Consider the following 25,720-nt stretch of genomic DNA (forward strand, 5'->3'; position numbering starts at 1 on the left):
AACATTTATATTATATTGAAAAAAACTTTAAAGATCCTTTCCATATTCCTTTACTACAAATAACAACTTCCAGTGTAATTTTTGTGTCAAATAAATGATAGACTAATTTTATTTAATTCATTGTAATTTCTAAAAGAATGCAATTCATATCTTTATGTACAAGAGTGCATTTATATACCAAACCCCAAACTATGCTAAAAATATGTTTTAGTCTTATTACAACTCTAATATTTCTACCAATCCATTCAACTTATAGTTTTGATTTGCTTCCAGCTGATTTCAAAGCTGTAACACTAATCACATAGCAAACTGTCTGAACTTCGTAAAAACTTTCTACATCAGAGACACTTATTCCTAACAGTCGCACTCTTCACATTGACACACTGCCTGAAGGTCAAGGCTCTAAATTCTGCAATATTTTTAGCATCCAAAATCCTGGTTTATACTCTCCTTCTTGTTCTCTTGGTCTTTAAAAGACATAAGAACATGATATTCAATTCCTAATTCCCTCTAAATCCTAACCAACCAACGTTTAACTAATTAAAAAAATCCAAAACAGAAACAAATTACTAAGGAAAAAAAGACATACTTTGGAGCAAATAAAGTTTTAAGGTTTGAATTATGAACCCTAGTCCCAATTTTGATTATTCTCATTAAATTACTGGCTGGAACAACTCACTCCCCCCTCCTTGCTACCACCCCCTGCCATGAATTCATTTGTTCATTGAACAAGTATTTATTCTCAATGCCTAAAATTTAACAGATATTGTGGTAGATGCAGTTAACATAATGGCAAATAAGATGGGTAAAGTCCCTGCCCTCCCAGAGTTTAAAGTCTGGTTAAGGAAGATAGTCAATAAAATGAGAAATTCATAGGACTACATGACAAGTGCTATGACAGGAAGCCATCAATACCAAGGGAAAACACAGAAGTACCTATGGGGCAAAATACAGAATGGTAAGCTATGGGGAGGCTCCCTGGAGATAATGATGTTGAACCTGAGACCTGAAAAAGGGGTAGGCAAAGAGAGACAATAAGGATGAGAGAAGCAGAAGGAGATGTATTAAGAAGAGAACATGACATGATCCAGGAAATGAAATATAGCTGAAGTACAGAATTCAAAGCTGGGAATGGCAAGAAGAGACACTGGAAAACAGGGCACTGGCAAACACTGAAGCATTTTAAGGAAAGTATAAAATGTTTAGCTGTTCTTGGCTGAAGTACAGGAAATGATTGGGAAAGGCAAAAGTAGAAGCAGGGAAGCTATTCAGCAAATTATTTCTGTTACTCAGGTGAGAGATAATGACAAAGCAGTCTGATTTGGATCACAAGGGGTAGAATCCTCAGGATATGGTGACTGTAAGCTCATGAGAGCACCATGTCTGTTTTGTTCCCTATTACATCCTCAGTGTTAATAAGCATCCAGCCATAGTAAGTGCTAGATAAACACTGCTGAACAAATGAATCAAGAAAATAAGGAGTTACATGGGGCGCCTGGATGGCTCAGTCGGTTAAGTGTCTGACTTCAGCTCAGGTCATGATCTCTCGGTTCGTGAGTTTGAGCCTGCATAGGGCTGGGCTCTGTGGTGACAACTCAGAGCCTAGAGCCTGCTTCAGATTCTGTCTCTCCCTCTCTCTCTGCCCCTTCCTCGCTTGTACTCTGTCTCTCAAAAATAAATAAATGTTAAAACACACACACACACACACACACACACACACACACGTTAGGAAAATAAGGAGTCACAGACGTTACTCAGGTTTCACATAACTGGATAGAGAGAGGTACCATTTACTAAGATAGGAAACACAGGAAGTGTAGCAGTTGAGTTTGAGGTACCTGTGAGCCATCCAATGACAGATAATGAGAATATAGACAGATATCAGTTACAAAGCTCAAGAGAAAAACAGATCCTGCTGGAAATGTAAAATGATGGCAGCCTCACTGCCTCAATTAAAGCTATCGTTGATAACTGGCACATTTACAGAATACTGTGTGTGATATCATTCCAATAATCTCTTTAAACTTCCCAGGGATGGGGCGCCTGGGTGGCTCAGTAGGTTGAGTGTCCGACTTCGGCTCAGGTCATGATCTCACGGTTTGTGAGTTCAAGCCCCGCATCAGGCTCTATGCTGACAGCTCAGAACCTGGAGCCTGCTTCGGATTCTGTGTCTCCTTCTCTCTCTGCCCCTCCCCCGCTCACGCTTTGTCTCACTCTGTTTCTCAAAAATAAATAAATGTAAAAAAATTTTTTTAAATAAATAAATAAAATAAACTTCCCAGGGTTATTAAATAATGGTTTTAATATCAAAAGTATAAAAAAATTAATATCCATTCTTGTTCTTTAAACCATTAGCAAATCCAGGGGCTCTTGGGTGGCTCAGTCGGTTGAGCGTCTGACTTAGGCTCAGGTCATGATCTCGCGGTTTGCGAGTTTGAGCCCTGTGTCGGGCTGTGTGCTGACAGCTCAGAGCCTGGAGCCTGCTTCAGATTCTGTGTCTCCTCCTCTCTGCCCCTCCCCTACTCATGCTCTGTCTCTCTGTCTCAATAATAAATAAACGTTAAAAAAATTTTGCTTAAACTATTAGCAAATCTTTAATTTCTGGACCAAGGTGGTGGTAATTCAAGCCTCTGCTTTATAAAAATCCACTAATTTGGACATTTATGGTTTATGCATACTTTTCTATATGTCTATAAAATTTTGCAATATAAAAAGGTTTTTAAAAATCTTAACCAGAAACAAGAAAATTCCTTAAATTGATCAAAAGAAACTACTGAAAACAAAGTAAACATAGTTTAATGAAGAAATACTAAAAGCAGTCTCATTAAAGAAAAAAAACAGAGGCGCCTGGGTGGCTCAGTTGGTTAAGTCTCTGACTTCGGCTCAGGTCATGATCTCAAGGTTCGTGGGTTTGAGCCCCATGTCAGGCTCTGTGGTAACAACTCAGAGCCTAGAGCCTGCTTCAGATTCTGTGTCTCCCTTTCTCTTTCTCTCTCTGTCTCTCTCTGTCCCTTCCTGCTCACACTCTGTCTCTCTCTCTCTCAAAAACAAATTAACATTAAAAAATTAAAAAAGAAAAAAAAACAAAGATACCTTCTATCATTGTTATACTTCAATACTTTTGAGGTTCTGGTCTAAAAATGAAGACCAGAAAAGAAAGGTTTAAACCTTAGGGTCTTTGCAACAAATGATGCTGGAACAACTGGATATTCACATGCAAAAGAGTGAAGTTGGACCCCTACCTCACACCATATGAAAGGTTAACTCAAAATGGATCAAAGACCCAAATTAAGAGCTAAAACTATAAAACTTTTTTTTTCAAGATTTTATTTTGGGGGTGCCTGGGTGGCGCAGTCAGTTAAGTGGCTGACTCTTCAGCTCAGGTCATGATCTCGGTTCATGAGATTGAGCTTCACATGAGGCTCAGGCTGACAGCACAGAGCTTACTTGGGATTCTCCCTTCGTCTCTCTCTGCCCCTCTCTCACTTGAGCATGCTCTCTCTCAAAATAAATGAACTTAAAAAAAAAAAAACTAAAAAAAAAAAAGATTTTATTTTTAAGTAATCTCTGCATTCAACATGGAACTTGAACTCACGACCCCATGATAAAGAGTCACATGTTCTTCCAACTGAGCCAGCCAGGTGCCCCAATCCAAGTGATTTTTTAAATTGACTTAATATTTTTTTAAGAACGGTTAGATTTACAGAAAAGCTGAGAAGGTAGAGTTCCCATATACTCATTCACCTAGTTCCTACTTTTATTAACATCTTACATTATTATAGCATATACTATAATTAATAAACTGACACTGTTATTAACTAACATCCATATATTTTATTCATATTTCCTTAATTTTTAGCTAATAGCACCCTTCTCTTCCAGGATCTCATCCAGGATACCACATTACATTTAGTTGTCACGTCTCTTTAGGCTTTTGTTAGCTGTTGCAGTTCCTCAGACTTTGTTTTTGATGACCTTGACAGTTTTGAGGAGTACTGACTGGGTATTTTGTAGGATTTCCCATTATTGGAATTTATCTGACGTTTTTCTCTTGGAAGACTAGGTATATGGGCAACTGACATTAAAAAATTTATTTATTTATAAGATTTTATTTTTAAGTAATCTCTACACCCAATGTGGCGCTCAAATATACAAGAATCAAGAATGGCACACTCCACTGACTGAGCTAGCCAGGCACTGCTAAACCTATGAAACTTTTTAAAAAAAATTTTTTATGTTTATTTAATTTTGAGAGAGACAGAGCACAAGTGGGGTTGGGGCAGAGAGAGGGAGGCACAAAATCCAAAGCAGGCTCCAAAACCCACAAACTGCAAGATCATTACCTGAGCTGAAGTCAGACACTTAACCAACTGAGCCACCCAGGCTCCCCAAAGTATGAAACTCTTAAAAGAAAATACAGACGTAAATTTTTGTGACCTCAATCAAGCAATGGTTTCTTAGATATGACACTAAGAGCAAAAGCAACAAAGAATTGATAAACTGGACATCTTCAAATGTTAGCTTCTATGCCTCGTAGAAAAAAGGAAAAAGACAAAAGTCATCATTGTTAATCAATGCTAATATCTAACTGGAAAATGCATAACTTAATAAAACTGGTAAATAAATAGTTCAGTAAGAAAATCAAATAAATGATACTATTTTTTTTATTTTTTATTAAAAAAAAATTTTATAATGTTTATTTATTTTTGAGACAGAGAGAGACAGAGCATGAACAGGGGAGGGCCAGAGAGACAGGGAGACACAGAATCCGAAGCAGGCTCCAGGCTCTGCGCTGTCAGCAGAGAGCCCGACGCAGGGCTCGAACTCATGGACCGTGAGATCATGACCTGAGCTGAAGTTGGATGCTTAACCAAATGAGCCACCCAGGCGCCCCTTAAAAAATAGTTTTCCTGGGGCACCTGGGTGGCTCAGTCAGTTAAGCGACTCTTGATTTTGGCTCAGGTCATGATCTCATGGTAGTAAGATCAAGCCCTGCATCAGGCTCTGCAATGAGTGTGGAGCCTGCCTAGGATTCTCTCTCTCCCTCTCCCTCTCTCTCTGCCCCCACCCTGCTCACACGTCTCTCTTTCTCTCCCTCTCTCTCTCAAAACAAACAAACATTAAAAAAAAATAGCTTTTCTAATCCAGGTACAAACTGGTGAGAAAATACAATAAGTTAAATACCATCTAGAACATCAATAAAAAGATGATACTTAGGGCACCTGGGTGGCACTCTCTCTCAAAAATAAACATTAAAAAAATTTTTTTTTTTAAAGATGATGTCTCAGTGGGTTAAGCATCTGACTCTTGGTTTTGGTTCAGGTCATGATCTGATGGTTTGTGGGACTGAGCCCCACATCAGGCTCTGCACTGACAGTACAGAGCCTGCTTGGGATTCTCTCTCCTTCACTTTCTGCCCCTCCCCACTGCATGCACACAGTCGGTCTCTCTCTCTCTCAAAATAAATAAATAAACATTTTTTAAAAAAACGATACTTTTGACAAAGGTACCACAGTTATGTAAGATGTTGATACTAGGGGAAGCTGGTGAAGGGTATACAAGAACTTCCTGAACTATCTTTGCAAGTTTATTAGAAATCTAAAAATTTATTAAAAAAAAAAATAACATGAAAACAAAACACAAAAAGTTAAGAACATGAAAAAGAAGTCATAGATTCATAGATTGAAAGAAAAGATTTACAATATCGATCTGACCAAGGATTTGTAACCAGAAAATATCAAGAATACCTACAAATCTACAAATCAATAATAAAAAGACCAAAAAATATTTTTAACTGTAAAATATTTGAATCAGACACCTCTCTCTCTCTCCAAATGACAAATAAGTACATGAGAAGGTGTTTAACATCATTAGTCATCCCAAATTAAAACCGCAATGAGAGCAATATACAAACACTAGAATGGCTAATATTAAAAAGACACAACAACAAAAAAGACTGATAATATCAAAAATTAAGAAGGAGGTGGAGCAAACAGAACTCTCATTCATGGATAGTGCTAGTGTAAAATGGTATAACCACATTGGAAGACTGGAAGTTGTTAATAAAGTTAAAATTCCATATACTTTACAACCCAGCAATTTCATCTGTCGGTATCTACCCAAAAGAAAGGAAAACATAGATCTACAAAAAGACTTATACAGTAGAACAATATTTATAGCAGCTTTATTCATAATAGAAGGAAGAGGAGGAAGAGAAAGAGAAAGGAAGAAGGAAAGAAAGAACCCAAAAGTCAATCAATATCAAGATAAACAAATTGTGAAATATTCACAAAATGGAGTACTGCTCAGTCGTAAGAAGAATGAACTACTGATACACAAAAAATGGATAAACTTCAAAAACATGTTCAAGAAACCAAACACAAAGAAGCACATATTATATATTCCACTTTAAGAAGAGCCAAACTAACCTAGAATGATAGGAATCATAATAATGATCGCTCTGGGAAGAGTTCAAACGGGAACTTTTCAAGGGTGATGAAAATGTCCTATTTCTTGACTTGGGTGACAGTTACATGGTTGTATACATTGCCAAAAACCATCAATCTATACATTTTGTTAAGTTTATTTATTTCCTTTGAGAGACAGAGAATTCTAAGCAGGCTCCACGCTGCCAGCATGAAGCCCAATGTGGGGCTCAAACTCACAAACCACAAGGTCACGACCTGAGCCACAATCCAGAGCTGAACTCTTAACCGACTGAGCCACCCAGGCGCCCCACAAACTACATTTTTAAGATCTATGCATTTTACTAAATGTGAAATATACCTCAATTTTTAAAAACAAGAAAATGAGGAAAGTTCATCTGAAATTTTTCGATAGATGGCCAGGGAGTGCTTTGTTGCAAAGGTAACATCTGAGTAAATATCTGTAGGAAGTGAAAAAGCAAGCCATGTGGCTATCTGATGAAGCCACATTCTAGGCACAAGGCACAGATGCAAGCCCCTTCAGCAGGAAAAGCAACTGGAGTTTTTCAGAAACAAGAAGGAGGCCAATGTGGCTGGAGTGGAATGAAAAAGAAGAAAAATGAGTTCATACAGATCACATGGAGATCAGATCAAATAGTGATGGGGATCAGATCATATAGTGCCTAGCAGGTTGCGACAAGGTCTCATTAAAGATTTTGGTCTTCATCTCAAGACTAATGGAAAAATCACCCAAGTGTCTATTGAGAATCAGGCACTGTGCTCAGCTTACATAAAGCTGATGTAAAATGCAAAGCTGGGACTAGAACCCAGGTATATCTTAACCATAATCTTAACCATTTTGCTATACCAACTCAACATAATAATAATAATCAATCTTTACTGAGTGCTATTAATGTATTTGATCTTAAAAGCTTTCTATCAGATCTTACCAATCATATATTGTAATACAAATGGGTTACAAGATGACACAAAGATCTTCTGAAAGTTTGTATTGTTATTAAAAAATGTTTTACAACCAATACAAATTTTAAATAGGTAAAATTATATTTAATTTATATGGCTCCTTCTGTAGACTTCCTAAATTTAGAAATAATAATTTTGGCATATAAAACACCATTGCCAGAGAGCTTGCTATAGTGACTTCATAAAATAGCCCTTTCCTTGATCTTCCTATTGAATCATTTTCAACTATATTTTAATTTTAGTCTGCACTGTTCAACACCAGTGAAGTTGTTTTGCATGCACATATAAAATATTTTGCTTTTCAATTTAATTTGCTCCAGTTTTCCCACATTGTTTCCAACTAGAGAGAAGATAGATGTGTCATAATTATCATCATGATCAAGATCATCAGTACTGATATGTCTGCTATCATTAGGTGTTCCTAAATAAGCCATAACTAATTTTGCTCATTTCTTGATTGTTACTTCTTGGTCTATTTATTTTTTAAATACTGATTTTCTTTTCTTATTTTTTTTTTAAAGATTTTATTTTTAAGTAATCTCTACACCCAACATGGAGCTTGAACTCACACCCCAAGATCGAGAGTCACATGCTCCACCAACTGAGCCAGCCAGACACTCGTATTTCTTATTTATGGATCTTAATGCTAACAATTAACCGAAGTCTGATTTTTAATAGATTTTATCATGATATGTTAAAGAGAATACAATGAATTTTTATACCAAACTATCATGTCTTCCAAGTTTACCAAGTGTGCTATATACAAATGTCATTTTCTGCACATGCCATGCCATGAAAGAGGTAGGGAAGCAATGTATCATCTCACAAAATAGACATAGAATTCTGACAATGTAAAAATCAAAGGGGCAATAGAAGGCAAAAAAGAAATCCCCTCCTCAACTCAAAATGGTATGCACCTAAGAGGCCTTTTAAAAATAAACAAAAGGTCTAGGGGTGCCTGGCTGGCTCAATCAGTGGTGACTCTTGATGTTGGGGTCATGAGTTCAAGCCCCATGTTGGGCGTAGAGCCTACTTTTAAAAAAATAAACAAAAGGTCTAAATGGAGATCAGAAAAGCAGCATAACCTAGGTAGAAAACTTGAAGCTTCTGAGTCACACAGACCTGGATTCAATGAGACCTAGGTGAGAGCAAATTACCTTCTCTGATTCTACTTCCTTATTATTAAATGGAATAATACCACCTATGTGGTAGAGTTGTTGATGTAAAAATAATTTATTATTTTTTTAATTTTTTTTAACGTTTATTTACTTTTGAGACAGAGAGAGAGCATGAATGGGGGAGAGGCAGAGAGAGAGGGAGACACAGAATCCGAAGCAGGCTCCAGGCTCTGAGCCATCAGCCCAGAGCCCGACGCAGGGCTCGAACTCACGGACTGCGAGATCGTGACCTGAGCTGAAGTCGGACGCTTAACTGACTGAGCCACCCAGGCGCCCCTAAAAATAATTCAAAAAGCAAAATGCATAATGCAACACTTGGTACGTGGACACTCAAGTAAACAGTGTTTGCTGTAATTATGACATGCTGTGAGTTCTACCATATAAAATATTTGTAAAAATCAACATAGCCTGGGAAAGAACAAAGAAAAATGAAAATAGTTGATATATTAGGGCAATATTTGTATTAACGAATTGTTTTTTTCCTTTACGTAATTTTGCTTTAATGCTATGATGCTACTTAGCAATAAGTACAGACATGAATAAATTAAATGTAAAATGTGAATAATTATCGCATGAGGTTTCTACTATATTGAAGTCTGCAAAAGAGAAATAATAAGTTGTCATCCCAAAGTAATGTTGCAAACAACCACATTTTCACAGATAAAAAAGAGTATCAGCAGAAACTGGATCATTCATTTTATAAATAAAACATTTCATTATATTTTATTTCTCCCATGCTTATGGAATTCTTTTAGCTTCTTTCTAGGCCTCGGATTATCTCATTTGTAAAGTGACAGAGGTGGATCAGATGTTGTCCTCTAATGTTCTTTTTGCTACCAAGTCCTCGAATTTGATAATCCTGTAACAAAACAAAAACATAATGGCTAGTCCTGCAACTCTGCTTTCAAGTGGCCTGGTAACAGTCTTTTACCCTAGAGTCAGTCCCCAGAGCTGGAGCCATTGCTGACTCTTCAGCCCAAAGGGAGCTGGAGAGTTTGAAAATCCACAGGACAGATAGCAAATTATTATTGACTTGGAATTGATCTTAAATTAAATTAAAAGGATGGTCATGTTCATTAGATTAGAGAAGGCTAATAAGGACTGAATTACACAAAGCTGAGGGCAAAGATTTGATAATCTAAAAATATACAAAGGCGGGGTGCCTGGATGACTCAGTTAGCTAAGCAATTTCAGTCATGATCTCACGGTTTGTGAGTTTAAGCCCCATGTTGGGCTCTGCGCTGACAGTAAGGAGTCTGCTCAGGATTCTCTCTCCCTCCCTCTCTCTCTGCCCCTCCCCAATTTGTGCTCTCTGCTCTCGTGCTCTCTCTCTCAAAATAAATAAATAAACTTAAAAAAAAAACCCTCAAAAACTAGACATTTATAAATAAATAAATATTAAAAAATAAAAACATACAAAGGCAAATTATCGATAATGATCAATACCCTTTTTCCACTTTTACTATGAACAGGATAATGGGAAATGGATTCAATGCTAAATGGGAGCAATATGAACCAGATCATATCTTTAAAACTATGAGTTTCCCAATAACTGCAGAATCCCTAAGGGCAGGGACTATGCCATCTTTGTATCTCAACATCTACTATAGGATCTGGCACCTAGAAAGACACAATAAGTAATTGGCCAAAAACAATTAATAAAGAATCATGCAAATTTTTAAAGATCTAAACCACAGAAGTGCAGTATAGGCAAAACAGGAATTTTCTCTTCTCTTGATATTAAAAATAAGATAAGAGCCTTCTTAATAATAACTTAGATACTGAGCAGAAACAGAAACACAAAAGTCATTATATTTCTAAGTTATTTCCCTATGAAAACCTTTGAGCCTTGATCTTGTCATAGACTGACTTATAGCACAGAAAGAACTGAAATAAGGCAAATCAGGGTCTACTCTCAGCTGAAAACTGATACCAATCAAAAATATGTTTCTTATTTTAAATATCTACTAAGAACTTAAGAGTTCTAGCAGTAGGGGTGCCTGGGCAGTTCAGTTTGTTGAGCACCTAGCTCTTGGTCCTGGCTCAGGTCATGATCTCATGGTTCATGGGTTCGGGTCCCATGTCACAGGCTCTGCAATGACAGTGCAAAGGCTGCTTGGGATCTCTTCTCTCTCTCCCTCTCTCTCTCTGCCCCTCCTCCTCTCTCTCAAAATAAATAAACTTAAAAAAAAAAAGAAAAAAGGAGTTCTAGCAGTAAAATTCTCCTCATACTAGCCCAGTATGGCACTTGGTGAGACACGAATGGAAGGGCCTTCTCACTTGGGCCCATGTGCTGCAGGAGCTCCCCACCAGGTGAAACGTTTCTCAACAGTTAGAATACAGCTCAGTCATCCTTCAAATCATTTTCCATTACCTCTGGTGATTTATAATGAAGTGAGTCATTCTTTTGACCTCATTTTTCTTGCTATTTACTGTCAAAGAAAAACAATCTAAACATGGGGAGGAAAATCAATACAAGAGGAGTGACCATAAAACACTGAAGCTGTGTCCAAAAGACCCAAACACAATCCACCTTGGCACTTTACAGTCATCTCTCATAGCTAAGCCAATTGATTTAAAAAAGAAATAAATGAATTAAAATAGCTAATAAAAATAAGAAACCTGGCAAAAATGTTGCAGAGAAGCAGAAAGAAAGTAAACCTGCTTCCATGAAACGTTCATACAAATAAAACACAGTTCATAAAACCATACACCCTACTGTGAAATTCACCTTCAATTAGAAGGGCAAATCTCTCCTCTGCCTCAAAGAGCACAACACAAAGTCAGCCAACCCAATCTCCATATAAATGTTCCAAATGTCACTTCCATTTTTTAAGATAAGCACATCATTTGCCTACCGTTGACTGCCCCAAACATGCACTTCAAATAGACACTCTTCTCTTCCTATCTTCTCCCTTATAAGGCCAGGTGTCTATAAAGAAAGTCTCTCTTCTTGTGTAGCCAATTTACTCTCTTTATTTTTTAAAATTTTCTTTGGAGGCTTTCAGGCTTTCTCTTATAATGAAAGCCAAGGGCTGGTGGTTATCTTAGGGGACAGGAAACCACATTATGAACTGGAACTTTTTTTAATGTTTTATTTACTTTTGAGAGAGAGAGAGACAGAGAAAGAAAGAGCATGTGAGAATATGAGAGGGGCAGAGAGAGAGGGAGACAAGAGGATCCCAAGCGAGCCCTGCACTGACAGCAGAGAGCCGGATGCGGGGCTTGAACTCATGAACTGGAAGATCATGACCTGGGCCAAAGTAGGACACTTATCTAATGGAGCCACCCAGGTGCTCCATGAAAGTGAACACTATTTCAAAACAAGAGGAACTTCAGTTGAGAGTTAATGAAATGGATATGAAAAGGTAATAGAGAAAGCTTACTCCATTGTGATCATCACTGACAAATATTGACACATGAAGGGTACTAATCTAAATGGGCTAAGTACCACATCAAGCCTTCCAACAGTCAATATACTATAACCTATATTAACCATTTTATTCACAATGCTCACAATTTACATTATTTGATCACTGGTATCCCAATTAGAGGGTCAGCACAAGACAATGTGATGATAATTAAAAGAATGAATGAATTCCTAAAATTCAGGTGTAGTCAAGACTGGCTGGAAACATCAAAATTCTATTAGGCCACCAATGCCATTAAACCACAACGAGAGAGATAACTAGATATTATATGCCCCCTGAAAGTAATATACACCACCAGCCATGATGTACTTCTACCAAAAAATTTAAATCTGAATCAGATCAAATCTCTAGATCTGATTACCAATTTATAGAAAATACAGGAGACAGGGGCGCCTGGGTGGCGCAGTCGGTTAAGCGTCCGACTTCAGCCAGGTCACGATCTCGCGGTCCGTGAGTTCGAGCCCCGCGTCAGGCTCCGGGCTGATGGCTCGGAGCCTGGAGCCTGTTTCCGATTCTGTGTCTCCCTCTCTCTCTGCCCCTCCCCCGTTCATGCTCTGTCTCTCTCTGTCCCAAAAACAAATAAAAAACGTTGAAAAAAAAAAAAAAAAAAAAAAAAAAAGAAAATACAGGAGACAAACGAACATGTTAACACTACAAGCATACAGTCAGCAAAATCCAGATTGTGGGAAACTATAGTACAAACAATCCTGTTTTTCAACAAATAAGATGCAGAGGAAAAAAGTGAGGAGGAAACTATAGATTAAGAGGGTCTTAAGGTACATATGAACCAATGCAGACCTTATGTGAATCCTAATTTAAATAAAACTGTAAAAAAAAAAAATCTATGAACCATCAGGGAAATTTAAACACTATTGAATATTTTATAATTTTAAGGAGTAAGTGTTCAATTTTTAGGTGTGATAAAGAGATTGTGATTGTTTTTATTACATTCCCATTTTTTAGATATACATATTGAAATATTGACAAACAAAAGTATGTTATATCTGAGGCTGGATGTAAAATAATCCAGTATATTGGGGATAAGGAGAAAAGGACCTATCAATGAAATAAGATTGGCCATGAGTTGATGTTTTTAACTTTGGTTTTTTCATTTTGTTTTTGCTTTTGTTTTTTGAGTCAGGGAGAGGGGCCGAGAGAGGGAGAAAGAATCCCAAGCAGGCCATGGAGTCCGATGCGGGGCTCGAACCCACAAAACATGAGATCATGACCTGAGCTGAAACCAAGAGCCAGATGCTTAACCAACTGAACCACTCAGATGCCCCGAGTTGATAAGTTTTGGGAATTCATTTATACTATTCTCTTTACCTTTATATTTTATATTTTGAAATAATCTATAATAAAAAAGGTTTTTTTTAATGTTTATTTATTTTTGAGAGAGACAGAGACACAGCATGAGCAGGGGAGGGGCAGAGAGTGAGGGAGACACAGATTCCAAAGCAGGCTCCAAGCTGTCAGCACAGAGCCTAGCATGGGGTTTGAACTCACAAACCATGAGACCATGACCTGGGCTGAAGTCATACGCTTTACTGAGCCACCCGGTTGCCCCAATTAAAAAGCTCTCTAAAAAATAAAAAGAAAGTGGGTCATTAGACCAAAAATTCACATGTAACAGCCAAGTTGTATACTATATATATCACAGATGGATATTCAGAGCATGGCAATATAAAATGCCTTCCCAAAATTGCATTTAAATATAATTCCAAAAGATTGCCAGAGTATGACAATGTTTAAGATACTAGGTACAAAATCTTTTCTAAATTTTTACACAAATCCATCCCATAACTACAATGTACTACAATATTCATTAGAAGCCATATGCAGATCAATTTTCAATATTAAGAACTAAGGATTCAGTTTTCCAATTAAATTGACTCACGAATATAAACTCATCATTGCCTGATAAAACTTCCAGTCCCCCAAATTTACTCAAACTGTTTACAATCTAAAATCTAAGATTTAAGGGGTGCCTGGCTAGCTCAGTTGATATAGCGAGCAACTCTTGATCTCCAGATTGTGAGTTTGAGCCCCACAATGGGTGCAGAGATTACTTAAAAAATAGATATATACACAATGGAATATTACTAAGCGATCAAAAAGAATGAAATCTTGCCATTTGCAACAATGTGGATGGAACTAGAATGTATTGTGGTAAGAGAAAATAAGTCATAGAAAAATAAATATCACATGATTTCACTCATATGTGGAATTTAAGAAACAAAACAGATGAACATAGGGGAAGGGAAGGAAAAATAAGATAAATACAGAGAGGGAGACAAATCATAAGAGACTCTAAAATATAGAGAACAGGGGCTCCTAGGTGGCTCAGTCAGTTAAGTGTCAAACTTTGGGTGAGGTCATGATCTCATGGTCTGTGAGTTTGAGCCCCGCATCAGGCTCTGTGCTGACAGCTCAGAGCCTGGATCCTGCTTCAGATTCTGTGTCTCCCTCTCTCTCTTTCTCTCTGTCTCTCCCTGCCCCTCCCCCATTCGCACTCTATGTCTCTCCCAAAAATAAAGAAACATTAAAAAAAATTTTTTTTAATAAAAAATATAATACAGAGAACAAACTGAGGGTTGCTGGAGGGGTATTGGGTCAGGGGATGGGCTAAATGGGTGATGGGCATTAAGGAGGACACTTGTTGGTATGAACACTGGGTGTTATATGTAAGTGATGACTCACTAAATTCTACTCCCGAAAATAAAATAAATAAAATCTAAGATTTAAAAAACAAGTTTTTACATTACATTTCAGGGGCGTCTGGGTGGCTCAGACAGTAAAGTGTCTGGCTCTTGATTTTGGCTCAGGTCATGATCTCACCATGGTGAGACGGAGCCCCAGGTCAGGCTCATACAGGGTGTGAATACAGCCTGCTTAAGATTCTCTCTCCTTCTCTCTCTGCCCCTCTCTCACTATACACACCCGCTCTCTTTCACTCTCAATAAATAAATAAATAATGCTTCAAAAGCGGGGGAGGGGGGAATCCCCAACACATCCCCTGCCCCAAGTTAACAAACTTAGTTAGCAATCCAAACGAGGTTTCAATTCCTTGCCCTATATAAAATTCTGGGTCAAGATCGCTAATCTGGATTATTACTCTGTTAAAACATAAAGATATATTAAAGGTCTCAAACTTCCACTTTTCACCATCTTTAAGTAGAAGTGTGTGAATCCACAAGCATAGATGAAAATAATCACAAATACGGATGAATAAAATACCCAAAACCCAGAATGCTAAAATAGAAAATCACTAGGTAGCCAATTTCCTATTATAAATGATAATAGGAACCAGCTCTCCTGGAGAGCATTCCCCAAATTCTAGTTCATTTCTAAAAATGTATCAATTGCTAAGTAACAAGTAACAAGAAGTACAGAGTCAAGCACCGAGTAGAGATTCAACAAATGAATGTGAAAGAATAAATGGCAAAAGAAATTGTTTATTGGTACTAACCTCCCTACTACTGCTCCCCTAAGGCTGCCAGTGCTAATGAGTGGGAAATGGGCCAAACCAGAACTGGGAAATAAAATAATCTCAACTAGCTAATCAGCTCTTCAGTAATAGGAATATAACCTTTGGGGTCCAGTATCACATTTAATATTCTAAAATATTCTTAACTCATAAATAATGAAACCATTTTCATTATTTTGAACTAGCCAAAAGCTAGCTTTTTGGGAGTCTTCTCACATATTTTGGGTCCTAATTCACAGAATCATATTGATGGCAAATCTAGTTTTTTACTTCCAAAAATCAACAGAAAGATTAACTTAAGTTATCCTTAATATGAAAAAACCTCATATAATCTCCACAAAAGCCCTCAAAAACATCCTTCTATTGAAACTGTTCTTTAACGGTTATATATGACCAAATCCAACAGTTTTTGCTTTTGTTTTTTTGTTGTTGTTGTTGTTTTGTTTTGTTTTGGTCTTCTTCTTAATTTCCTTTCACATTATTCACCATCCATTCCTTGAAACTACTCAATATCACTGTGCTTTCTTGGTTCTCCTCTGTATTAGTTTCCTATTGCTGGTGTAACAAATTACTACAAATTTAGTAGCTTAGGGGCACCTGAGTGGCTCTGCCGGTTAAGCATCCAACTTCAAGTCATGATCTCATGACTGGTGGGTTCAAGCCCTTTGTGGGGCTCTGTGCTGACAGCTCAGAGCCTGGAGCCTGCTTTGGATTCTGTGTCTCCTTCTCTCTCTGCCCCTCCCCCACGCATGCTCTGTCTCTCTCTGTCTCTCAAAAATGAACAAACGTTAAAAAAATATTTTTTTAATTTAGTAGCTTAAAACAGTACATATTTATTATCTTACAGACCTGCAGATCAGAAGTCTGAACTCGGTCTCACTGGGCTAAAATCAAGTTTTCAGCAGGGCTAACTCCTTCTTGAGACTCTGAGGGGAGGCTCCATTTCCTTGCCTTTTTCAGAGGCTGCCTGCATTTCTTGGCTCACAGCCCCTTCCTCAAATCACTCCAGTCTCTTGCTTCTATCATCGCATCTACTACTGACTCTGATCTCCTGCCTGCCTCCCTCCTAGAAAGACCCTTGTGATTATATTGGACTCACCTGGATAATCCAAGATAATCTTCCCATTTCAAGACCCTAAACTTAATCACATCTACAAAGTCCCTTTGCCATACAAGGTAACATATTTACAGGTTATGGGGATTAGGATATAGACATCTTTGAGGGGACATTAGTCAGCCTACCACACACTCCTATGGCTCTAATTGGAACTCTGCATCCTCTGCCTACCACCTAATTGTGTTTTTTGTTCTTCTCTTTTATATTTTCTCCTCTTGTCTTCCACACTCACTGCTTCAACTCTCACCTTTATGCTAATATCCAACTCTCTCATTTTAAATATGAGGAGACTGGACCCTATACAGGGAGGTGATGACTAGTCTTGAATCACGGATACAGTATTTCTACTTGGATGTTCTCAGAGCTCCTTGGTCCACAACTGTACTAACTCCTATATCCATCTGAATAACAAAATTCTTTCAGACTCACAGGCTAGAACTGTATTATTCTTTCCTTTCTCATCTCCATCCTCTCTGCTGGTTCTTTCTTTCTTTTTAAGTTTATTTATTTATTTTGGAGGGGGAAGGGGCAGAGAGAGAAAGAGAGAGAGAGAGAGAGAGAGAGAGAGAGAGAGAGAGAATCCAAGCAGGTTTCGTGCTATCAGCGCAGAGCCCGACATGGGACTTGAACTCACGAACTCTGAGACCATGACCTGAACCAAAACCAAGAGTCGGATGCTTAACCAACTGACCCACCCAGGTGCTCCTCAGCTGGTTCTTTCATCTGTGTCCTTCCATTCATTCTGAAATCCAAATGCAGCTTCATATTCCTTAATGCTGCTTTGGTTGGGTTAACTCCCCTGCTCAAACCCACAAAAGTCTTCTGCTAAGGACTCCATCAAGCATTCTTGGTCTGGTGTTTGATACTCAAAGTCCTCTAGGATGTTATCCTCACCCCTTCCCTAACTCTCCAAATGCATCCATTTGGACCCTGCTGTGTCCCCTCTGCCTGCACACCAGATTTACTCCTACTTCTCTGCCCACACTGCTGCACCATCATGGACTGCCTTCCTTTGTCCCTCCACTTAGGAGTGCATCTTTGCCTGTTATCATAGAAATTATCACTCTAAAACTAATTGTTTATTTATTTATCTATCTATCTATCTATCTATCTATCTATCTATCTATCTCCAAACCAGGCTCTGAGTTCCTTGAGGGCAGAAACTATACCTATCTATCAACAAACATACACTTTAGCACACAGACAATCTGCTATTGGGTATTCAATATTAGCTACAAATTAACAATCTAATAAAATCTCTCACAAGGAAGATAATACAGTAAACCATATCCAAATGATGATATATTATTCAAACATCAAAAACTTTACTTTCAAAGAATATTTAATGATACAGGAAAACAATTACAAGGAAAATTAAGTGAAAAAACCAGGAGACAATGTATGATACCAACTTTGTAAAGACGTTCTTACACACATACATATAAACTCAATATAATGTTAAAAAAGAAATCTGAAAGGAATATACTAAAATGTTAATAGTATATTAACTATTGGAGATATATATTGGAGATATACTCCAAGTAGCCTGATTTTAAATCACTTTCAATTTTTTTTATAATTTCATTTCCTAAATTTTTTAAGAATGAGAGGCAATTTAGTCCAGTAAGAGGCAACATATAGTTAAGAACACGGACTCTACAGTCAGACTGCCTGGGCTCAAATAAATTCTAGCTCTGCCATTTACTATCTCAGACTGGGCAGTGTCTCAGTTTCCTCATCTCTGTAAAATCCAGACAATAATACTAATAATAATACCTTACTCATGAGCTGTTTTAAGTATTACACACAAGTTCATATATTAAAAGAACTTGGAAGAGTCCTTGGCTCAGAGTAAATACCACATAAATGGGCGTTACAATAACTACTACTAACTACTACAGCTCCTGTTACTACTATTATTACTACAGTCATTAAAACTGACTTATCACTACGTAACTATTAGAAAGAGCTTAAATAAAAAGATAATACCAAGTACAGGAAGGATGAAGCAACTGGAACTCATACATTGCTAGTTGGAATGCAAAATGGTAAAGCCACTTAAGAAGTCTGGCAGTTTCTTTTAAAGTTCATTGCCACATGACTCAGTTATCCCACTGCTAGGAATTTAACCAAAGTGAAATGAAACATATCCACACAAAAATGTGAATGCAAATGCTTCTAGCAGTTTTACTCATTATTACCCAAAACTGGAAATAATCCAAATGTCCTTCAACTGGTGAATGGATACACAAACTATAGTACTTCCATATATATGCTGGACTACCACTCAGCAATGAAGACCACTGAGCTACTGACACATGCAACAAAATGGATGGATGTCAATGCGTTCTAGCAAATGAAAGCAGCCAGATTCAAAAGGCTTCATGCTGTATGATTCATCTATATGGCACTGTGGTTATGGGAACAGAACATGGATGAATGACTGCCATGGGCTGGGGGTGGGAGGAGGAGTTGGCTACGAGGAGCACAAAGAAATCTTGGGGATAACAATAATCCTCTATATCTTGACTGCGGCGGTGGTTACACAACTGCATGTATTTGTCACAACTCACAGAACTCTACATGTAAAAAAGGTGAATTATACTGTATATACTGTATATATCCTTTAATTTAAAAAAATACTTAAAAATAAAAATAAGCAAGCAATGACCTAGTTTTAATTTACCAACGAAACCTGTCCAACCTTCTACCTTTAGCAGAATTATGCTTAAACTACACACACTGACAGCTTACCTATTTAAAAATACCCACAGAGAAGACTCTATAAGCCCAAATGATAGCATACAGCTACTCTACAAGATGGATTTTAAGATCGGGGCAACAAAAACTTGGCTAGGAAATGAATAAAAGTCACTTACATCTGTACTCAAACCAAACCAAAACAAAACAACATGGAAAAATACCCCACCATAAAAATAAGCCTATTTTTCAAATCTGGCTCTGAGGTCCACTATGGCATGGAAACTTGGGACTAATACTCATAAGGCAAGGGGCCAGGTGCCCAACATAGCCTGATGCATCATATCAACCAATCTGAAGAGTAAATGACTCAGGATGACTATTCTAGATCCACAATAATGAAGTAGCCAATAAGATTTCCTTAATCCCATATTGCCTTGGGTCCTGACACTAAGCAAAATTCAATATATAGGGTAAGGCAAAGTCATTTCACAGATGGAACTATAAGTGAAATAAGTAATAAACCTGGAATAAAAGAGAAACGGTTAAAAGGTGCTGGGTGACTCAGTCAGTTAAGCGTCCAACTTCACCTCGGGTCATGATCTCATAGTTCATGAGTTCGAGCCCCATGTCAGGCCCTGTGCTGACAGCTCAGAGCCTGGAGTCTGCTTTGGATTCTATGTCTCCTTCTCTCTTTGCCCCTCTCCCCCTTGTGCTCTGTCTCTCTCTGTCTCTCAAAAATAAATGTAAAAAAAAAAAAAAAAAAAAAAAAAGAGAGAGAGAGAGAAAGGTTAAGAATACAAGTTTTAGGGACACCTGACTGGGTCAGTCCATACAGCACGTGACCCTTGATCCTGAGGTCATGGGTTCAAGCCCCACATTGGGCATAGAGATTATTTTATTTATTTTTTGTTTTTTGTTTAAGTTTATTTATTTGAGAGAGAGAGAGGGAGAGCACGTGGGATAGGAGGAGAGAGTGAGAGAGAGAATCCCAAGCAGGCACTGTCAGTAAAAAGCCCAACGTGTGGCTCAACCTCATGAACTGTGAGATGGTGACCTGAGCCGAAATCAAGTGTCAGACACTTACCTGACTGAGCCACCCAGGCACCCCTTATTTTATTTTCTTTCAAAGTTTATTTATTTATTTTGAGAAAGAGAGAGCTCAAGCAAGGGAGGGGCAGAAAGAGGGAGAAAATCCCAAGCAGGCTTCACATGGTCTGTGCAGAGTCCGATGCAGAGCTCAAACCCACGAACTGTGAGATCATGACCTAAGCCAAAGTCGGACACTTGACTGAGCCACCAAGGCGCCCCGAGATTACTTTAAAACACACACACACACACAAACACACACACACGTTTTATTTCACCATACCTATTGGCACACATACATACTATTTTATACTGAATTGAACACATTATCATCTTAGTCTTCTGCTTAACCCTGTCTCACTCTGAATATAAATTGTTCTGCCTTTCCTCCTTCCCTTCTCATCTGTTTCTATCTCCACCTTTCTTCCCGAGAAGTAGATATTTTTAATCTCCCTGAAGCTACAGGTCAGATTGGGGCAGCTCTAGAATAACAGAAAACACTAGGAGTTGAATTCCAGTCTGGGATGACTCTGAGGGTCCAAACTCGGACTCTGAGACCATTACAAAACCAACCTGAGTTTCTGAGTCAAGTATAGACTCATTCTGGTCTCTATGTGGACTGACATTAGCATCCACTACACCCAACACAGATATAAGTCCCAATAAACTATATTTTGAAGAAATAAGCAGGCATTCATTCTAACAAATCCCAGAAAATCTTTCTGAAAACAAGCACCTGTCTCTTACAGCAGCCCAACAAGATGGCAGATACAGTTTTAAGAGCTTATATCTAGACTTAGAGCACCCAAGATCATAACACTAAGGATACAAAGATAGGTGATAATAATCAACCTTGCAAAATAAATAAATAAAAATAAATTTCAAGAAGTACCACTGCGCACAAAATTATTAACCCACACTTCATGCCCTATAATGTATATAAATAAATGAAATGGGAATTCCTCTGGGAGCAAAGAAATGCTTTCAAGGGTTATCTGATCAGATTAAAGCCTTTTTCACTGGTCGCCCTGGGATACTAAGAACATATACAATTTATTCACCCAACTTAGTTAGTCTGTATCAGTCCCCAAGACTTTCATAAGAGAAGGTCTAACCTTTGAGCTATTTCTTACCTCAGTCTATTTCAAGTATTATTAATAGGCCCCCTGGAGCTTATCATTGACTCAAGCACCTCGTGGCCTCAGCAAAGGCTGCCAAGAAAGAAAGGTCTCTAAGTCAAAAGTAGCATCAAGGCACCACAACCTGAAGTGTAAATCACCTACTTGTGACCTTGTGGGGAAAGGAGAAAAGTCAACCACCAGTATCATCTGGGGGTTTCTTCCAACATGCCAAGATGGTAATTCCCAGTTGGTCAAGAGGCCATGGCCAAACAAAAGGGAGAAAGAAAGCAATTATCCTGATAATTCATATCGTGCATATATAACAGGTGGATATTTTAAATAATTCGGATAATTGTACCACTCTCCATTTCACAGAAGGACAGAGTCACAGAGTCACAGAGTCAGTTGTTCAGCTACTGGCAGCTCCAGTCTCACATTTTGAATATAACCTTTTATACCTTAAGAGTTCTTCAGATCATGGAGAAACATACTGTCACTCTATGGAAACTAACTTGAGAAAGAGTTCCTGAGCCAATAAAGGCCCCTTGTCTTGGTTCAAACAAAGAGATTGTTTCTCAACATAAGATTTATTTGGCCTCAAATCTTCGAGCAGTTTAATCTTTAGCTGAATTTGTCTATTATTGAGTAAACCTATACAAGTCAACTCATTGCCAGCCCTATAAACAGGGAGGAATGCCAATATTACATATGCAGGTGTTTTAAAAAACAGAACCAAACACGACTCAGAGCTGTCATCTCCTTCCTCTCCTATTTCAAAGGATTACTGAATGTGAAGAGCATACTAAGTGAGAGAAGTTGTACTTCACAATCTGGGATGGTGGTTAAGATAGAAGAAAAGGCACCAACAAGGTCAGCCTCAGGAGAAGGGAACAGAAAAGTGGTCACCTTGTATGAGAAGGAGACCTACCAGAGTGACGTCAAAGTAGGTGCTTTTCTCGGGGCATTATTAAAATGTGTATGGTAAGGACCAGGTTCAGAGAGCAGAGTCATCTTAGAAGAAACAGGGCTACTGCGTTACACTAAGAAAAATACTTTGATAGAATCATGATTCAATAAAGGAACACAGGGACCAGAAAACTGGATTCTATTTCTCTATCATCTATAAACCCATGAAATGGTTCCTTCCAGAATCTAGATCTCAACCTCCTAAATAAAAATTCACCTTCTCAAAGAGTTCGGAAACTTAAAATAATGAATATGGTCCCCTTAGTATATATCTTATTTATACTCAGCTTCTTATTAGGTGATATATAAAGCTCTGGAATTTAAGTCTGAAAAATCCATGCCTGAGGGTAACTTCTCTCCTTCCTAATCTTGCACAAGTAACAATTTTCTGAGCTTCAGATTCCTCATCTGTAAAATGGGAATTACAACACTACTTGCCACACCTACTTCAAGAATCACTGCTGAGATTCATATAGGGGAGAGACATATGAAAGAATTTTTAAACAGCAAAGGACCACACAAATGTTGGTTGCTACCTTAGGTGGGGCACTGTGATAGCAGGAAAATAAAACAGATACAAATAGGATGAAAAGAAGTTTCCTCCATCTGAGAGAGAAGGGTTGCAAACACAGTGAGGAACAATTTTAAGCTATTGGCTGATACATTCAGTGAAGTGGTAGGACCCAAAACGGAATTATTATTTAGAAGTGGGTTCTCATGCCAACACGTTGACTTTGCACACACAGCAGAAAAAGAGAAATAAGAAAGACTAAGAGTGGGTGTCCAGCTCTCAGCTCACCAAAGTAACTGATGAAGTTCCATTTGGGGAGGGAGAGTGGAGTTAGTTCTGACAGTCAGTATATATTGAACGTTACTGCATAAGTAAGAAAATTGTTGCATAAGGTGAGAGAAGTAAAAGTGTCATTACTAAGCACAGCATTGTTAAGTTATCCGCAATCCACGTACTATAGCTATAGATAGGGCAAATGATTTCTATAGAAAGCTTTAAGCAAAAAGAAAGGAAAAAGGCTATTCCACAAGTATCAAACAAACATAAGTGATTCAGTAGGTTGGTTCTCCATAGGAAGCTCTTAGGGAGGTAATGCTCCTAAGAAGACGCCTACGACAATGAGGTCAGGGGTGTTCTAGGAGCCTGTAGGAGACACAAACTGTTTCTGAATCATTACAAACCAGCAAAACAAGAGGTGTGGTTCCAGAAGATCTGCTTGCCTCAACCCAGTACAGGGCTTTGCTCTCTGAGTGATCGAAGATATTCTATCATAGGGTCACACAAACGGAAAACTGAATTTTCTGAGAAGGCATCAGACAAATGACGTTGACTATGCTTATACGAGTGCCGCGGTGTCCAGGCACACCAACCAGACCGAGTGAAGAAGACTAATCTATAGGGATAACATCGGAGACCAAATCATCAGTAACCATGACAACTCAAGTAGGTGGAGGGAAATACAAACACTGACCAGGCAGCTGGGTGACACTATTCCTTCAGGTAGAGACCCCGGAGTCTGAAAAAGACTTGATTAGTGGAGGAAGCTGGCCAAGAATGAAACCGACTAGCCCCAAAGGACCATGCGGGAGGGCTCGGCGGTGACACTAACACTCTCTCCATGGGCAGCCCGCAGGGGTCACAGGTTCATCGGTAGGAGACTGGACGCCCATAAAGCCGAAAAAGGAGTTACCTGGTGCAGGGCTGTCAAACCGTCCACGTTGACCGTGTTGATGTCTGCACCTCTTGCCAGAAGCTTTTTCACCTCGTCGGTGTCCCCGCTAGAGCAAGCGGCCAGGAAGACAGCACCGTCCTCGAAGCGGACTCTTGGGCTCCCGCGACGAGTCTGCGCCTGCCGCCCGGTGCCTCGTCGCTCCGCGGGTTCCTGCTCTGTCAGCGAGCCCCGCCAGCGCCGAAGCTGCTCAGCCCGCCGCATTCGCGCCGACTCCGCCCGCTTCCCGCCTAGGTGCTCCAATTCTGCCATTGCTCCGGCCTCAGCAGCCGCTGCTGAAACTACCACCACTGGATTGCTATTGCTGCCCCAGTTGCCGCTGCCGCTTCCCTCAGAGCGCTTCAGCCGGGAGCAGAAGGCGGAGACCCCCGCACCGCCATCTTTACTCCTCCCGCCACTAGCACCGCCCGCACGCTCCCTCGGCTTCAACACGCAGGCGCTGCCCACGCCTCGGGTCATCACGGGACTTGTAGTTAGAGACGGGCCCTGAGGGCAGGCCATGGCCTTGAGGGAACTACAAATCCCTGGATGCAACATTGAAGAGGCGATGACCGCCTCTCCCTGCTTAGCCGCGGGACCCAGAGGGGTCACCTTTGCCCTAAAGCTGGAATTGTTTCCCGGACCGGCGTCAGCCTCTTTGGGCATTTTGGGAATTGTAGTTTATTCTTGTAGTGACTGCCGCCTAATCTTGGGTCCCTAATTATCACATCAGTCCTTTGAAGTGCAAAAGAGGCAGTAATTATTCCTATTTTCTGTTGGGGAAAACTAGACATAAAGTACCCGAAAGACTCAAATCTATGCCGTGGTTCTAAATTTAGAGTTTTATTTACATTATAACGTATAATACGTATTAATCACACTAAACCTAAAGGTGCATGGGGAGGAGGAGCATGGATACATATACAGTGGTACATATTATACATCAATTCCTTGAATGAGACACTTAAATTTTAGGCCCTAAAAAGATCCAGGAAAGGATGCATCCCAGGATAGCGGAAAGAATATAAGCTTTCAATTCAAATTGAATTGACTTCTCTAAACAAGTTACTTGATTGCTCTGAGCCTGTTTCCTTATTTGTAAAGTGGGAATAGTAACACCTCACAGAATAGTCCTGTGGATCAAATAATACATTCAAGGATACCTAGTAATATACTGGGCACATTTATGCTCACAATAAATATTAACTTCCCTTCTTTCTCCCTCCTCCTCTTCTACCCTTATCCTGGGTCTTAAATTCTTAAGAGACAGAGTGGATACCTTGTCTTTCATGATTTCTAACCCCACCCCCCGCAAAGTTACAAAACGACAACTATGGGGCATACTAAATTCCCAAGGCTGCAAACAGGACATTTTCATATTCACAGTAAACTTGGTTATAAAACCTGTAAGCCTGTTTTAATACCTATACCAGGGCTAAGGCCATGGACAAAATATAATTAAATGTGGTGTCCATAATGAAAGAGAACATATACAATTATTAGG

At 38.9% G+C, this 25,720-nt stretch overlaps 1 protein-coding gene across 8 annotated transcripts in view; it reads right to left on the bottom strand.

Moving 5' to 3' along the window:
* Positions 1-24,651, bottom strand: part of PPP1R12B (protein phosphatase 1 regulatory subunit 12B) — a 218,258-nt gene extending 193,607 nt beyond the window's left edge. For 2 of the 8 annotated variants that reach the window (XM_053909048.1, XM_053909047.1), the window contains exon 1: positions 24,199-24,648. In XM_053909048.1, the coding sequence (XP_053765023.1) occupies positions 24,199-24,489 (291 nt within the window). In that variant the 5' untranslated portion in view covers positions 24,490-24,648. Of the gene's footprint in view, positions 1-24,198 lie in introns of all 8 variants that reach the window. The other 6 variants (XM_053909049.1, XM_019431665.2, XM_053909050.1 and 3 more) reach the window with 4 other exon arrangements.
* Between the last annotated feature and the right edge of the window lie 1,069 nt (positions 24,652-25,720).

This window comes from Panthera pardus, unplaced genomic scaffold (assembly GCF_024362965.1).
Source record: "Panthera pardus isolate Hobbes unplaced genomic scaffold, ASM2436296v1 HiC_scaffold_21, whole genome shotgun sequence".
NCBI lineage: Eukaryota > Metazoa > Chordata > Mammalia > Carnivora > Felidae > Panthera > Panthera pardus.